The sequence below is a fragment of the Gopherus flavomarginatus genome, chromosome 8 (assembly GCF_025201925.1).
Source record: "Gopherus flavomarginatus isolate rGopFla2 chromosome 8, rGopFla2.mat.asm, whole genome shotgun sequence".
Lineage (NCBI taxonomy): Eukaryota > Metazoa > Chordata > Testudines > Testudinidae > Gopherus > Gopherus flavomarginatus.
The window spans coordinates 63,017,706-63,034,060 of record NC_066624.1 but is presented as its reverse complement, the minus strand read 5'-3'; the positions used below and the strand labels follow the sequence as shown (position 1 = coordinate 63,034,060).

The 16,355-nt window shown below is 48.0% G+C and overlaps 1 protein-coding gene across 1 annotated transcript in view; it reads left to right on the top strand.

Annotated features, from left to right (window-relative positions):
* TSPEAR (thrombospondin type laminin G domain and EAR repeats) overlaps positions 1–16,355 on the top strand; it is a 63,402-nt gene that overhangs the window by 29,648 nt on the left and 17,399 nt on the right. Inside the window, exon 8 of the mRNA XM_050965247.1 lies at positions 10,435–10,621. Coding sequence (XP_050821204.1) covers positions 10,435–10,621 — 187 coding nt within the window. The remainder of the gene's footprint in view (positions 1–10,434; positions 10,622–16,355) is intronic.

Below are 16,355 nucleotides of genomic sequence, written 5' to 3'. Positions count from 1 at the left end.
CCTGCCTGTGCCTCCCTCTCCTCCTTCTCTTCTCTGCCACTCTCATTCCATTGTAAACAGGTATTGCAGCAGCACCTGTATCATGATCTTACGCCTGTCCAATTTCTCATGTGGCAAGGGAAAGAACTGGCCCCTTTTTCTTAAAGGTCCTGGATGTACTCTTCAGTTAATTCTGGGTACCCTGGATGTCTCAGTTGTGGAAGCCTTAGTGATAGGAATAATAAAATAGATAGTTGATCTAGCTGTCCAGAAAATGTAATAGCATCTTACTGGAAGAAAAGTTGGGATAGGTTCTTAAAATGTCCTTTTAAAAATTACGAAGATATTCACTTCTGCTGTATTTCTGGGGCCCTTCCTAGAGAAAACCTATATTTCTACTGGCCATGTCAAGTACAGGCAGGTCCAGCTCTAACTTTTTGGCCCCCCCAAGCAAACAAAAAGAGCACTGTCCTACCGTAATGCCCTACCGTAACACCCTCCCGTGCGAGCGCTGCCGAACCCCCCCCAGCATCGCATCGCCTAAAGCCCTGCCCCCCCGAGTGCCACACTGCCCAGAGCACCTCTCCAGCACCACCCAAACCCCTTCCCCCCAAGCACTGTGCCGCCCGAAGCCCTGCCCCCCCAGTGCTGCGCCACCCCACCCCCCGAGCTCCATGCAAGCCCCCGCCCCCAGAGCACCGCAACGCCGAAGCCCCCTCAACACCACCCAAACCCCCGCCCCCCCGAGCACCACAGCACCTGAAGCCTCCACCCGCCCGAGCGCCACCCAAACCCCCGAGCACCGCACCACCCAAGCCCCCACACCCCCGAGTGCCACCCAAACCCCTGCCCCCCGAGCACCGCGCCACCCAACCCCCCGCCCCCCAAAGTGCCACGCTACCGAAACAAATACAAACAAACAAAAAAAAACCCTCCAGCGCTGCCCCACCAAAACAAAAAACAAAAAAAAAAACCCCAAGTGCCGCCCCACCCCAAGCACGTGCTTGGTCAGCTGGTGCCTGGAGCCGGCCCTGAGTACAGTGTATCAACCTTCCGAAAGGAGATCCAAACAGTCAAATATAAGTTACAGGAGGAAGTCGATGAAGAGTCCTTTAGGTTGCTGCTGAAAGCACGTCTTGAGCTGATGCAAGCTTTTCTGTTGCTTGTATTCTCTGCCCTCTTGCCAGCAGCTCATCCAGTTTTGCACGTGGGTTGCTAGAAGCTTTAACCTACATAGAAGACACAGTGATCTCATTTTTCTTAAAGTGAACGTGCATTGAAAGGCATCTGGTGTCATTCCTTGTCAAGGAATATGTATTGTTGCTTTTGGGATATGGTCTTGTTGATCAGCTGGAGAGGGGTCAGAGAAGAGCCACAAGAATGATTAGAAGATTAGAAAACCTGTCTTATAGTGAAAGACTCAAGGAGTTCAATCTATTTAGTTTAACTAAGCGAAGGTTCAGGGGTGGCTTGATTGCCGATCTGGGGAACAAATATTTAATAATGAACTCTTCAGTCTAGCAGAGAAAGGGATAGTAAGGTTGAATGGCTGGAAGTTGAAGCAAGACAATTTTAGATTACAAACGAGGCACACATTTTTAACAGCGAGGGCAATTAAGCACTGAGACAATTTACCAAGGACCAGGGTGGATTCTCCGCCACTGGCAATTTTAAAATCAACTGGATTTAAAAAAAAAAGAAAAAAAAAAGACCTGTTGTCCCTCCCCCCTGAGGTCCCGCCTCTGCACTGCCCCTTCTCCCAGAGCCTTTGCCCCCATGCCGTCCCTGCCCCCGTGCCACCCCTTCTCCCTTGCCCTCACACTGCCCCTTACCCGGAAGCCCTGCTCCCACCGAACCTCTTCCCCTCCCCCCGTCGCTCATCCTTAGGGCTGATAAAAGGCGGAAGGGCATAGGCCTCCCTCTTTTAAAAGTGGAGGAGCCATAGCCCCTGACCCCCCCCCCCCCCCGTTCCAGTGCCCCTGCCAAGAACCAATGCCTGTTGGACTCTTCTAGAAACACACCTGTTCAATGACAATTGTCTGTGTACAACTATGTTTTGAGAGCTATTAGCTGGTTTTTAATCTATTTAATGTGTGCCATGTTGATTTTATATTGTTCTAGTTTTTTAATCAAAATGTTATGTGGTACCAAATCAGATGCTTTACAGAGGTCAAGTGTATTACATCAGCACCACTGCCTTTATCAACCAAACTTGTAATGTCACCAAAAAAAGACATCAAGTTAGTTCGACATTGTTCATCAAGTGTCTGCTATTTCCCACATGAGGTTCAGCCACATCAGCAAATTACAATCCAACAGTATGAGCATCCTAACAATTAGAGGTCAGTTACCGCATAACTGAATCAAGGGTTCTTAACAGGGTATGTTACAGCTACACAACCTGTGAGAGGAAAGCTATTGGAGAATGAATAGGTAAAGTATTGGATGGAAATTAACATTGTGATTACATAGGCACTTTCTGACTTCTCCCTAGATGTGGGGAAATCTTTGCAATGGGAGGTTTTCTAACAGTAGAAATAACAGCTTTTATTAAAAGAAAACAGCTAAGGTGGTTTGTCTCCGGCATTAACCTACTCCAACAGCAATCCCATCAGGGATGCCTTAGCATACAGATTGCAAACAGGCGATTTATTCTTCTCTTCCTAAATCCATCCTTGCTGCAGGATTAATCCCCTGTTGCGTGCCTTTGAGTGGCTGCTCACTCTAAACAAACCTGCTGTGAGAGGCACATGCACTGGATGGGTTAGTGAGCTTTGCTGAAAGCTATTTTTTTCCTTCATTCTGTAGCAAAGTTCAGTTAAAAATAAAATTGCAGTCCTTTTAAGCCTATGATCGTCCAGATCAGATGTCTGTCATTTGTAGGCTTTGTGATAGGGTGCTTGGAGAGCCAGGCAGCCTAGCAGTTAGCACACCCAGGGTACGTCTACATTACAGGATTATTCCGATTTCACATAAACCGGTTTTGTAAAACAGATTGTATAAAGTCGAGTGCATGTGGCCACACTAAGCACATTAATTTGTTAGTGTGCCTCCATGTACCGAGGCTAGAGTCGATTTCTGGAGCGTTGCACTGTGGGTAGCTATCCCATAGTTCCTGCAGTCTTCCCCGCCCATTGGAATTCTGGGTTGAGATCCCAATGCATGATGGTGCAAAAATAGTGTCGCGAGTGATTCTGGATAAATATCATCACTCATTCCTTCCTCCGTGAAAGCAACGGCAGACAATCATTTCTCGCCCTTTCTCCCTGGATTGCACTGGCAGATGCCATAGCATGGCAACCATGGAGCCCGTTTTGCCTTTTATCACTGTCACCATATGTGTACTGGAAGCCGCTGACAGAGGCGGTACTGCAGTGCTACACAGCAGCATTCATTTGCCTTTGCAAGATAGCAGAGACGGTTATCAGTTGTTCTGTACCGTCTGCCATGCTATTGTAATTGGCGATGAAATGACAGTTATCAGTCGTTCTGTACCGTCTGCTGCTGTCATGGGTGCTCCTGGCTGAGGTCGGCCTGGGGTGCAAAGACAAAAATGGGAATGACCCCCTGGGTCATTCCGTCCTTTATGTTGTATCTAAAAATAGAGTCAGTCCTGCCCAGAATATGGGGCAAGTGTGCTAGAGAACCAGTGTACCAGAGAGCACAGCCACTCCATGTCAGATCCTGCAGAAATGATGAGCTGCATGCCATTGTAGGGGGTGCCCCTGCAACAACCCCAACCATTGCTTTCCCAACCCTCCTGGGCTACCGTTGCAGTATCCCCCCCCATTTGTGTGATGAAGTAATAAAGAATGCAGGAATAAGAAACACTGACTTGTTAGTGAGATAAAATGAGGGGGAGGCAGCCTCCAGCTGCTATAATAGTCCAGGCAAGACATTAAACGTTGGTGGGGGGGAGAGGACCCCAGCATCCTGCTGCTCTGATAGTCCAGGCAGTACAGAATCTTTTCTTTAGACATGAAAGGAGGGGGCTGATGAAGCTCAGCCCCCAGTTGCTATGATGAAGACGGTTACCAACCGTTCTGTACCATCTACTGGGAATGACCGGAAGTCATTCCTATTTTTACCCAAGCGCCCCCGGCCGACCTCACCTGAGGCAAGCTAGGAGCACTCATGGGCTGATGATGACGATGGATAGCAGTCATATTGTGCCATCTGCCACCGGGGAGGGGAAGGGAAAAGGTGCTGCTGTTCATTGCCCCAGCACTGTGTCTACCAGCAGCATGCAGTAGACATACGGTGACATATAAAAAAGTCAAAAAATGATTTTTTTCCCTTTTCTTTCATGGGGGAGGAGGAGGGGTAAATTGACGAGCTATACCCTGAACCACCCCGGACAATGTGTTTGACCCTACAGGCATTTGGAGCTCAGCCAATAATGCAAGTGCTTTTCAGAGACTGCGGGGACTGTGGGATAGCTGGAGTCCTCAGTACCCCCTCCCTCCCTCCATGAGCGTCCATTTGATTCTTTGGCTTTCCGTTACGCTTGTCACATGGCACTGTGCCGTGGCCTCAGTCTATCATAGCCTGGAGATTTTTTCCAATGCTTTGTCATTTCGTCTTCTGTAATGGAGCTGTGATAGAACAGATTCATCTCCCCATACAGCGATCAGATCCAGTATCTCCCATATGGCCCATACTGGAGCTCTTTTTGGATTTGGGGACTGCATCGCCACCCATGCTGATCAGAGCTCCACGCTGGGCAAACAGGAAATGCAATTCAAAAGTTCGTGGGGCTTTTCCTGTTTACCTGGCCAGTGCATCCGAGTTCGGATTGCTGTCCAGAGCAGTCACAATGGTGCACTGTGGGATATCGCCCATAGGCCAATACCGTCGATTAGCGGCCACATTAACCCTAATACGATATGGTAATGCCGATTTTAGCGCTACTCCTCTCTTCGGGGAGGAGTACAGAAACCGGTTTAAAGAGCCCTTTATATCAATATAAAGGGCCTCGTTGTGTGGACGGGTGCAGCGTTAAATCGGTTTAACTCTGCTAAAATTGGTATAAACGCGTAGTGTAGACCAGGCCCCAATTTCCAGCCCCTTGCTCTCTGTTAGGGCAGTGGAGGGGCTGGTACGTGACCCTAATCTGGAATCTTTGGCTCTCCATCTGCATCTGGGCAACAGCCCGTAAGTGGGTGTGCGAGGGGGACCCCTGTTCCTTCCCTCTCCACATATCCCAGTCCAGGGCCCAGTGGGAAGCAACACTGGCATGGGTCTCCCTTCAGGGAGCCTAAGTTCACTGGCAAAGCTAGAGAGAGACCTTGTGGGTCTGTTGGCTAAAGAGGTTTGGGCCTGTGAGCTAAGAAACTGCTCCCTTTGTTCTTGGTCCTCTTGTATTTGGAGAAGCAGGAGTTTGTCCGTTCCTTGTAACTAAACAAGATGGCAGCAAAGAAAATAGGAGCCTCCATCCATGTATCCTTCCAGCTTTGACTAACTGCTTGGATCAAAGAGGGGCAGCACACGTGTAGGAGCGGGACCAAGTTTCCAAGGAGACTAGAGAGATTGTGAGCTGCTGTTCCTGTTGAACCAAGATGGAACAAATAATGGAGTTACTTCCAGAAATCAAAAATCCCCAGCACAAATTAAAACAAGACCTAAAGCAGGATCTAAAGCGAGAGCTGGAGGTTACCCAGAGAGGGCTCAGAGATGACTTGCATGCTGAGATGAGATCCCTTCTGGAACAGCAACTACCAAGCGCCAAGATGGATTGGGAAACCCAGCTACGACACACCCAGGCTGGAATGCTCAAACAGATTGACAGAGTGACCAACAATTTGACTGCCACAGGGCAGAAATTCTGCCATGAGATAGTGTAGCCCACACAAGCTCTGGCCAATTTGGAACTTGCCTACTGTGATGAGTTGCAGCAATTCAGTCCCTTGAAGGAAATCGAAGGGGCATTGACCACAGCAGAAGGCAATCGCCTGGCTGATGAACTGGGCAGCCAGAGGACATTTACAACAGTTTGCTACCCTGTTTGTAACACGCAGAGGGCCAGAGGGGAGCGGTCAGACTGTTCCAGCTCAAATAACTTAAAAACTGTTGAAGGTTTATTTGGCTCAATTCAACACTATAGCTCAAATGAATGGCTGGAAAGGGAGGCAGAAGGAGGGTGATGATTAGCAGCCATCTTGGGTGGTCCAGCTCTGATGGTGCTATACAACTTACTCCCAGAAAAGAGACTGAGTTATCCAGACCCAGGACAAACCTTTGACATGTGGTTTGGAGCTATGATTGGCTACACTGGCCACTTACATTGCCATAGCTACGTCTCTCAGAGGGGTGAAAAATCCACACCCCAGAGAAACACAGCTGTGCCGACCAAAATAACCTGGTGTAGACAGCACTGGGCTGATGAAAAACTTCTTCTATCAACCTCACTGTTGCCTCTCAGGGAGGTGGATACCTACAGCAACGGGAGAACCCCTCCCATCATCGTAGGTAGTGTCTACACCACTGATTGTCAACCTGTGACCCATTCTGCACAGAGCTGCAGCCCATGTGACATCCTCAGGCCCAAACAGGTAGTAATGGATGCGGCCCAGATAACACATTGTGGGCTGCACATGTGGTCCACAATGGTAAATAGGTTGAGAACCACTGACCTACACTGAAACACTAGGCCAATAGCTGTCATGGCAGGGTGTTTCCTGAGCAATCAAGAACCAGCGGAGCGGTGTTTCTGTAACGCCTTTGTGGGATTGTTAACTAGCTGTGTTATGGCTGAGGTGGTGACCACCAAAGATGGACTCAGGAGATACACATTAGGTGCCTGGCTCTATCACAAGACACCCTGTGTGATGCTTCTTTATGCCTCATTTTCCTATGGGAATAATATCGCTTTCCTATGGGGGCTACGTTCTCGTCCTGGGGACAGCCAGTGGTTAGTCCCTGAGGTCAGGAATAGCTACAGAACAGAATGAGTTTATTAAGTGCCCTCACTGCTCCTTGCCCGGGTGCTGTGAGGATAAATTCAGTAATGTGGACAGGGCGGTCTCTGAGCACCACAGAAAAGCCTTTACATAAAGCCAATGTGGTACAAGCTTCCTCTGACTTGGGGTGTTGTGGCAGACATACTCATAGGCACCCTAGTGCTGGTGATCACACAAACACTTGTGTATTGAGTGTGGATGAGTGTGCACACACATGTAGACACACTTGCTTACACACACATATTCAGGCAAGTAGATACCATGTGCAATTCAGCTTCGGATTTTTGGACATCCCCAAATTTAGGCCGGTCTCTAATGATTTAGCAAATACTGTACATAAGTGGAACTAAAAGTCTATGGCAAAGAGGCATGTTAATACAGACAGTTAACTGGCCAAATGCTACACTGGCAAGGTGTTCGGGCCAATGAATTCCTGCTTGTATGGTAGAATTCTATGGGTTTCTAACCAGGGACTTGACAGGGATGGCAGGAGAGCAGGAAAACAGGAACAGGAACAGAAAGGAAGAGGTGCCCACAGCCATGTTCCTGTCTATCCTCTACCACAGGGATGTCGAACTGGTGCTGTGTCAGCCACCAGGATTGCACGGTACCCGAGCATACTCTGCAGGTGCCACTGGGGTGCAAAGTCAGCGTTAGAGCTGGGCAAATAACGCAAAGCAATTTCCACTCCCGTGGTTCTGAATTTTGAAATGAATTCTCTGCTGCCACCACCACTTCCGTGCCCTGTTTGTACTCCCTTGCCGCAAACATGAGAACCATTCACTTCAGCTGGCAAAAATGCTTGCAGAAAGAGAATGGCAAAGTTGCATGCTGAGTAGCCACAGAAAGGACATTTTAAATGTGTGTACTTATTTATATTATAAGGGCTTTTGTGCTCAACCAGTCAGGGAAGAGAAGCAATACCATGTGACTTATATGGCCAATCATAACCAAGCAGGACAGGTTACATTTAGAATATTCCCCATCAGTCCACAGACTATTGTTTAAAGAACAGGAGTACTTGTGGCTGTGATGAACTGGGAATGTTCGTAATGTTTTCTCTGAATACTGTGTTGGGGCCTCAGGTTCCCCCATGCAGTTCTTAAGTATCTAGGTGGCGTGATAAGGGTGTATGGTTGCTGCAGAGCAAAGGGCCAGGGTACCTAAATGCCTGACACTCTGTCTCCTAACAACTGATGGCCTGGGCTCCTCCTCTGCAAAGGTGCCAACTGAAGGTGTTGGAGACAAAGAGGTCAGGTGACCTCCTGGCCTGGGAAAGAGAAAAAGCCCAGAGAAGGAGGGGCTAAAGGGGGGTTTCAGTTTTGACACTGGCTGGAAAATAGAGAGGGATGCCCTGGTGGGGCTTGGGCTTCCCAACGGGGCTGTGGCCTCCCTGGGGGCCCCAGATGGACCTAACCTGCTGTCTGTGCCTGCAAGACCTGTCTTGGACTGTGTTCCTGTTGTCCAAATAAACCTTCTGCTTGACTGCTGGCTGAGAGTCATGGTGAATCGCAGGAAGCCGGGGGTGCAGGGCCTTGTCTCCCCTAAACTCCGTGACAGTGGCACCTTAGAGACTAACACATTTATTTGAGCATAAGCTTTCATGGGCTACAGCCCACTTCATTGGATGCATAGAATGGAACATATATTGAGGAGATATACATACATACAGAACATGAAAAGGTGGAAGTAGCCATATCAACTCTAAGAGGCTAATTAATTAAGATGAGCTATAATCAGCAGGGGAAAAAAAAACTTTTGTACTGATAATCGAGATGGCCCATTTCAGACAGTTGACATGAGGCGTGAGGATACTTAACATAGGGAAATAGATTCAATCTGTGTAATGACTCAGCCATTCCCAGTCTCTATTCAAACCTAAGTTAATGGTGTCTAGTTTGCCTATTAATTCAAGTTCAGCAGTTTCTCATTGGAGTCTGTTTTTGAAGCTTTTCTGTTGCAAAATTGTCACCTTTAAGTCTGTTACTGAGTGATCAGAGAGGTTGACGTGTTCTCCTACTGGTTTTTGAATGTTATGATTCCTGATGTCAGATTTGTGTCCATTTATTCTTTTGCGTAGAGACTGTCCGGTTTGTCCAATGTACGTGGCAGAGGGGCATTGCTGGCACATGATGGCATATATCATATTGATGAAGGTGAACGAGACTCTGATGGCGTGGCTGATGTAATTAGGTCCTATGGTGGTGTCACTTGAATAGATATGTGGACAGAGTTGGCATCGGGCTTTGTTGTAAGGATAGGTTCCTGGGTTAATGTTTTTGTTGTGTGGTGTGTGGTTGCTGGTGAGTATTTGCTTCAGGTTGGGGGACTGTCTGTGTTTAATATTATTGTTTATTTTCATAAACATTTATACCATGGTAGCACCTTGAGGCTAACCAGGTTGGGCCACAGTGTGCAAGATATTGTGCAAAGAAATAGTAAATGACAGTTCCTGCCCCAAACTGCTTGCAGTCGGAAAGGATTTCCTGGGGATGATTCCATTAGCTCTGGTCGAGTTGCCCACGACTGTGGGGAAAGCTTCTGTTGGAGCTGTGCTATGGCAGGCCGGGATGCTGGTGGCAATGCCAAGCGTTTGATTGGGCTGCTCCATGGCTTTGCCTGGTTTTGTAAAGCTAACCTCAGACAGCTTGGAGTTGGATATCAGCTAAGGGGAGTGCCAAAATGAAGAGATGCTTATCTGAGCTAGTGACAGATGCCTTGGGTCTGATTGGTCGAGCTAGAAGATGAAGATTCAGAGGTGGGAGAAACCAGTGGACGTTGCTTTTCTGAACCTCAGAAAAAAAGCTTTATTTGAATTTGGGGTCAAGGCAGGGGGGCTCTTCTGTTACCCGGTAGAGCTCTGCAGAGCAGTCTCACCTTGCAAGGAATTTGTGGTGTCCTTCAGAGTGATACAGTGGTAACTGTTAACCAGGAGAACTCACTTCCCCTCTTCCCCCACCCCGTGGACCCAGTAGACATCAAAGATATCATTGACAAGGGCCAGTCTGAGGAAGGAAGGAAAGGTGGGCAGACTGAGACTAGGCCGACTCTGAATGCCTCCAGCTGGTGCCACAGGGCCCCGTTGGGGCACAAAGCAGCCTTGGTAGAGTCTTTACAGGGGCCCAAAGGCTCACCCACTCTGCTCTGCCCTCCCAGCTCTCTGAATGCCCTGTCCATTCTCTTCCACCCTTTCCCTCCATGGCTCTCCTCCCTCTCCCTCTCCTCTGATGCAGGGACGGGGAGAGGGAAGAGAGAGCTGCTCTATGTGGCCAGAAGGGGGTGCACTTTAGCTGCACTGTCCTTCAGCCCCCCTCTCCGCCCCCACCCCCGGGAGCAATAGCAGCTCTGTGGCCAGGCCCTGCCGTGATCCAATGGGAGGTGCCCATGTGCCGCACCCAGCCCTGTGTTCCAAAGCGTGCCCCATTTTCACTGCACCTGTGCTTGAACATTCCCTGTAAGAGGAGAAACTGAGATGTCCTGGCTTGTTATTTTTCAGATCTTCCTAGCAGTGGCTAATTTTGAGCAGAATGAAAGGGGTCAGCAGTTCTCTGTAATTTACAAGTGGAGCTACAGAACAGAGAAATTCTTCCCGTACCAGCGGATCGCCACGCACAGCGCTAGGGACTGGGAGGCCTTTGACATTGAGGGAGAGGCCTTCCTCGCGGTTGCCAACCACAGAGAAGGTACCTCGCCCTTATTCTTCCTGGCAGTGGTCGGTCGGTAGGTGCTGAGTGCAGGTGTTTTAGTGGGAGACAGCCAGCTGGGGCCTGTTGAAGGAGGACTCAGGGACCCATCCTTCCTGTAATGCCCCCTTTCAGGGTGGGGAAGTTCTGGACTAACCTCATGGTGTCCTTAATTCCCCCGTTATTGTGTGGGCACCTCCACAGCAGGAATGTGGAGTGGGATCCTGGCCCCAGTGCCATCAATGGGAGTTCTGCCAGTGACCTCAGTAGGGCAAGGATTTCACCCATAAAATCCAAACCCTAGGAAAACGCTTTTGCATCAGGTAAGACCGATGCCTGGTAAAGTGTTTTAAACGGTAGCCTTTTGCATTCTCAGCGTGCTGTCTGCAGCAAAGACAGGAGTTAGCATTGCTCTAGGGGCACTGGATACTGGTTTTGGCTGGATATTGTGATTCATTTCCATTTGTTTGTCAGGAGAAAGGGGGTGGAAGAAGATGTGACAGTAGCTACTGGAATCAACCGAAACTGATCCTTGTCATGGGACAGGGGTATATTGACCTTAATTAGCCTGAGCCAGCTAATGTAAATGAAGGCCATAAGACAACCTCTCTTTTACCTGCAGAACCTTCTTACACCTTCCACCTACAGATAGCAAAGCACTCTTTAGAAATTATTAAACCATTCGGAGAGAGAGAGATATTGTCTCCATCTTACCGAGGCAGGGAAACTGAAGCACCGCGTGATTAAATGTCTTGCCCACAATCACACAACTAGCCAGTTGCTTAGAAACAGAAACCAGATCTCCCAGCTCCAGGGCTTTAACCACCAATCATGAGTCTCCCCAACACCTCCTAGAAGATGGTGTGATTTTCGGTTAGCAAACAAACTGTGGGGATGGGAAGAAATGTGGTCATTGCTGGGAGGAAGAGTGTACAATGATCCATTTTACTCTGTGGGAAATTTCCAATCCTGCCAGCCATCCACAAACAGAGCTCCCTTGGTTGTTAGGTCAAAGAGATCCTAATCCCCTGTCATTCATAGGTGAACTCTTCCACCAGAGCCCACTTCTAGCCCATCGTCGGAACAGCATCTCTGTCTTGTAGAGATCCCTCTCCCTCTGGCTGTAGATATGAAATGATACATTTGAGTTACAATTTCCCTTCTCATTGTTAAAGTGAAGGATTCCACTTCAGAGGGATTCTGATGAAACTCCTCGTTAATCACCCAGCAGTTGTTGCTTCTTGCTAATCCTCGTGTTTGTCACGGTTCCATACTGGGCACAATCCCAGTCACCTTACTGCAGTCCTTGACATGCATTCCTGCTTCACTCTGGAGAAAGCAGATAGTGTACAAATGGGTATTTGAAACACCAGGCCGGCGAAGCATCTTTCTCCTGTTGAGTTACCCAAATTGTGTTTTGTGGCACCTAGAAGAGCCTTATAAACACCAGCCCTTTAAAGATGTTCCTTCTGCTGATCTGTGAGACATTAATAATTGTGAAGTGTCAGCATCAAAAGGGCACCATCAGCCTGGCCACATCTCATCCTGAGAGAAAAGTGTCCCTTTAACTCTCAAGTTAGAGCAACCATAGGGAGCACAGGGGCTGCCTTGTAACACTCTTCAGAGTACATTTATATTCTTGCCATATACTCTGGGGTAGTTGACTAACTGTTGCTTGTATTGTCTTCTCGGACTGCGAGTTATGAGCCATTTCTTCATTCGAGTGTGTCAGCATGCCCCACCCCCAGCCCCATCCTATGTGGAGCAACCATGAGCATACCATGCTGGCCTGACTTCATTCCACGTGTTCACACTGGCGTTTGTGTACCATCAGCTGTGATGATCTACCAATGGGGATTTGGATACCCCCGTACAAGCCGGCTGGGCATTGTGATATCTCCCTAATAGCTCACCTACCACCCCCTTCAGAGGTTTGTTCTGCCAGGAAGGATATTGCAATAGATTCAATGGATGGGCTGCATTATGTGGCTCCTCAGAAGAGTTTTAAAAAGACAGTACTTCTTCTGGGGAGCAGTGAAAACACACTTGATTTCCCAATGGGTTAAAATAATCTCTGAAATTACATTTCCTCTTACACAGTCTGCATCTCCCGTAATAGCTTGCTAAGCTTTATACCGCACTTTTCATCAGTAGGTCTCAAAATGCTTTACAAAGGAAGTCGGTATCATTCTCTCCATTTTAAGGGTGGGGAAATCAAGGCCCAGAGAAGTGATTTCCCTTGTTTGGTCTTGGCAGAGCCAGAAATAGAAGTCAGTTCTCCAATTGAGTGCTGAAGCCCCAATTCTATGCTCTGTGTCTGACCACCAGACAAGGCCTGGTGGGGCCCTAAAATGAAAGTGCTGTAGTAAGAGACACCTGCCAGGTGAGAGAGAGCCCCACAATCCCAGAGTCTACAGGCTCTGTGGGCTGCAGGAGTAAAGATAGCAGTTGCCTATGGAAAACCTAGAGCTAGCAAATATGGGAGGGTGAATCTGAATGATGGATCCCATGTTTGTAATGGGGAATCAGGGATGTTGAGGACTTAAAGGAGACCTTGGGAGCTGTTCATTTCCAGGGGAAGCCTCTGTTTCCCAGCTGGACTTCTCAAGGCCTCACATCATGGTCATGATGTGAGGGAGGTGCAGGGTCTGGTGGTTAGGGTGTTAGACTGAGCTGTGGGAAATGTGGGTTCCCTGCTGTCACAGACTGCCTGTTGGACTTTGGGCGAGTCATTTAGCCTCTCTGGGCCTCAGTTTCCCCATCTGTAAGGTGAGCATAACAGCCCTGCCCTACATATGTTAACTACTAGGAGTTGCTCAGGTGCTGTGGTAATGGGAGCAGATAATTACCATAGGTAGACTCCAGCTGTCAATCATTCTCCACCCCTGGGGAATGTCTCTAGGTATAATGCCTGTGCACCCCTTCACTCCTCAGAATGGAGGCTCCATGGGACTTGTGTGCCCAGACTTTGTGCTGGCTGTGCATGGGATGAATGTCATTATTTACACATTATTTCCCCAAAGTGTCCATGTTCCTGTCACATCATCTCTTCTCCCTTGGCCTCTGAGAGCAGCGTGGTCTTTCCCCATGTGTCACTCGCGTCTCCAGACGTCATCAGCTAAGGGCTAGTTTTCCCAAGCACTGGGCATGTTTGATACCGTGAGGTGCTGACTGCCAGCCAAGCACTTAAACACGTGCTTACCTTTAAACTTCAATGGGACTGTGCCTGGGACTTGGCTTCAGTGGCACTTCTCACAAATGTCAAGCCCCCCTGGACTGAGTCCCAAATGCTCAGCACCTTGCAAGATTGAGCACTGATGGTCTTCAGCTCTCACTGACTGCTAGCCTATGTGCATACTAACAGGATGCAGGAGTTTGAACACACTCCACATGCTGAGGCTAGCCACAGAGTTGCAGTGCGCTGCCACCCAGAGGGGAATGTTAGTATAAAACCACAATGCATCCAAATTATTTAACACAAAAGGGCGGCAAGTAATACAGTATCTCCTCGCTTAATGTTGTAATTATGTTCCTGAAAAATGCGACTTTAAGCAAAACAATGTTAAGCAAATCTAATTTCTCCCTAAGAATTAATGTTTTTAAGGTCAGGCTTGACAAAGCCCTGGCTTGGATGAATTAGTTGGGGTTGGTCCTTCTTTGAGCAGGGGGTTGGACTAGATGACCTCCTGAGGTCTCTTCCAACCCTGATATTCTCTGATTCTATGATAAAATGGGGGGGTTAGGTTCCTGGGAAATTATTTTCACCAGACAAAAGACTTATATTTATATATATACACACACACAGTGTAAGTTTTAAACAAACAATTTAATACTGTACACAGCAATGATGATTGTGAAACTTGGTTGAGGTGGTGGAGTCAGAGGATGGGATATTTCCCAGGGAATGCCTTACTGCTGAATGATGAACTAGCACTCGGCTGAGCCCTCAAGGGTTAACACATTGTTGTTAATGTAGCCTCACACTCTACAAGGCAGCACAAATGGAGGGAGGGGAGACAGCATGGCAGACAGAGACAGAGAAACATACCCCGTGTGTGTGAGAGAGAGAGATGCGCATTGTCCCTTTAAGTACGCTGACCCTACTCTAAGTACACTGCCTTTTTAAGTAGATCAGCAAGTTGAGACAGCAGCTGCTGCCAGTAAGCTCCCTCCATCCTGAGCCCTGTTGTGTCCCCCCACCCCTGGTCTATGGAGATGGGGTAAATGGGGGGAAGGGGAACACCCTGAAATTAGCCCCCCTCATTCGCTCCCCAGCAAGCAGGAGGCTCCCGGGAGCAGCTCCAAGGCAGAGGGCAGGAGCAGCACATGGCAGTGGGGGGAGGGACAGCTGAACTGCTGGCAATTGATAACCTGCTGGACGGCTGCTGAACAGGGAACTTGGGGGAGTGGGGAGCTGAGAGCAGGGCTGCTGGTCCACCCTGATTCCAAGCCCCCACTAGCCAGCTGCAACGAGCTGCTCTTTCTGCAAGCAGTGGACAAAGCAGGCATTATAAGGGAGCATTGCACAACTTTAAACGAGCACATTCTCTAATTGATCAGCAACGTAACAATGAAACAATGTTAACCAGGACGACTTTAAGTGAGGAGTTACTGAACTCAGAGGTTTAGCAAAGGTTTTGCATGTAAAGCAAAATGAGTGACTAGCTATTGGTTTAATGAGTTTCATGAAAATAGCTGAATCTGTCTGAAAAGCACATTGTTCTATTACTAGCAGCACAGCCACAAAGAAAAGAGCAAGGTTTGTTAAAGGATTAGGGTGGTGTGAGGAAATGGTTAATAAATTCATAGATTGGAAGGCCAGAAGGAACTGTTAGACCATATAGTCTGACCTCCTGTACACCATAGCCCAGAGGCTTGCTCTTAGTGATTTCTGTGTCCAGCCCATATTTTGTGGTTGAGCTAGAGCATATCATAGAATCGTAGTATCAGAGGGGTAGCCGTGTTAGTCTGGATCTGTAAAAGCAGCAAAGACTCCTGTAGCACCTTATAAATTAACAGACATATTGGAGCATGAGCATCTGACAATGTGGGTATTCACCCACAAAAGCTCATGCTCCAATACATCTGTTAGTTTATAAGGTACCACAGGGTTCTTTGCTGCTTTCATAGAATCATAGATTATCAGGGTTGAAAGGGACCTCAGAGGTCATCTAATCCAATCCCCTGCTCAAAGCAGGACCAAATCGCAAAACAGCCCTCCTCAAGGATTGAACTCACAACCCTGGGTTTAGCAGGCCAATGCTCAAACCACTGAGCTATCCCTGCCCCCATATTATTAGAAAGGCCTCCAATCTTGATTTAAAGTCTGATTTCCCCCTGAGACATGATCATGTCCATAACTGAAACCTCCTTGACATCTTTTTCTTGTATATCCGTCACTCTCTCTTTTTATGCTTCTGCAGTAAATAACCGTTACAGCCAACGACTCCAAAATGAGTGATTAAAAAATGCAGGTTTAAACTGATGTGCCTGAGAAGGTGTGAATCACTGCACTGCTGCAAATATAAAGTGGAAAGATTTATTTCAGCCTTCAGCTGAGGAATGGAAAGGAGACTCGAAGAGCTTGGCTTGTTTAGCCTAACCAAAAGAAGGTTGAGGGGGGATATGATTGCTCTTTATAAATATATCAGAGGGATAAATATTAGGGAGGGAGAGGAATTATTTAAGCTTAGTACCAATGTGGACACAAGAACAAATGGATATAAACTGGACA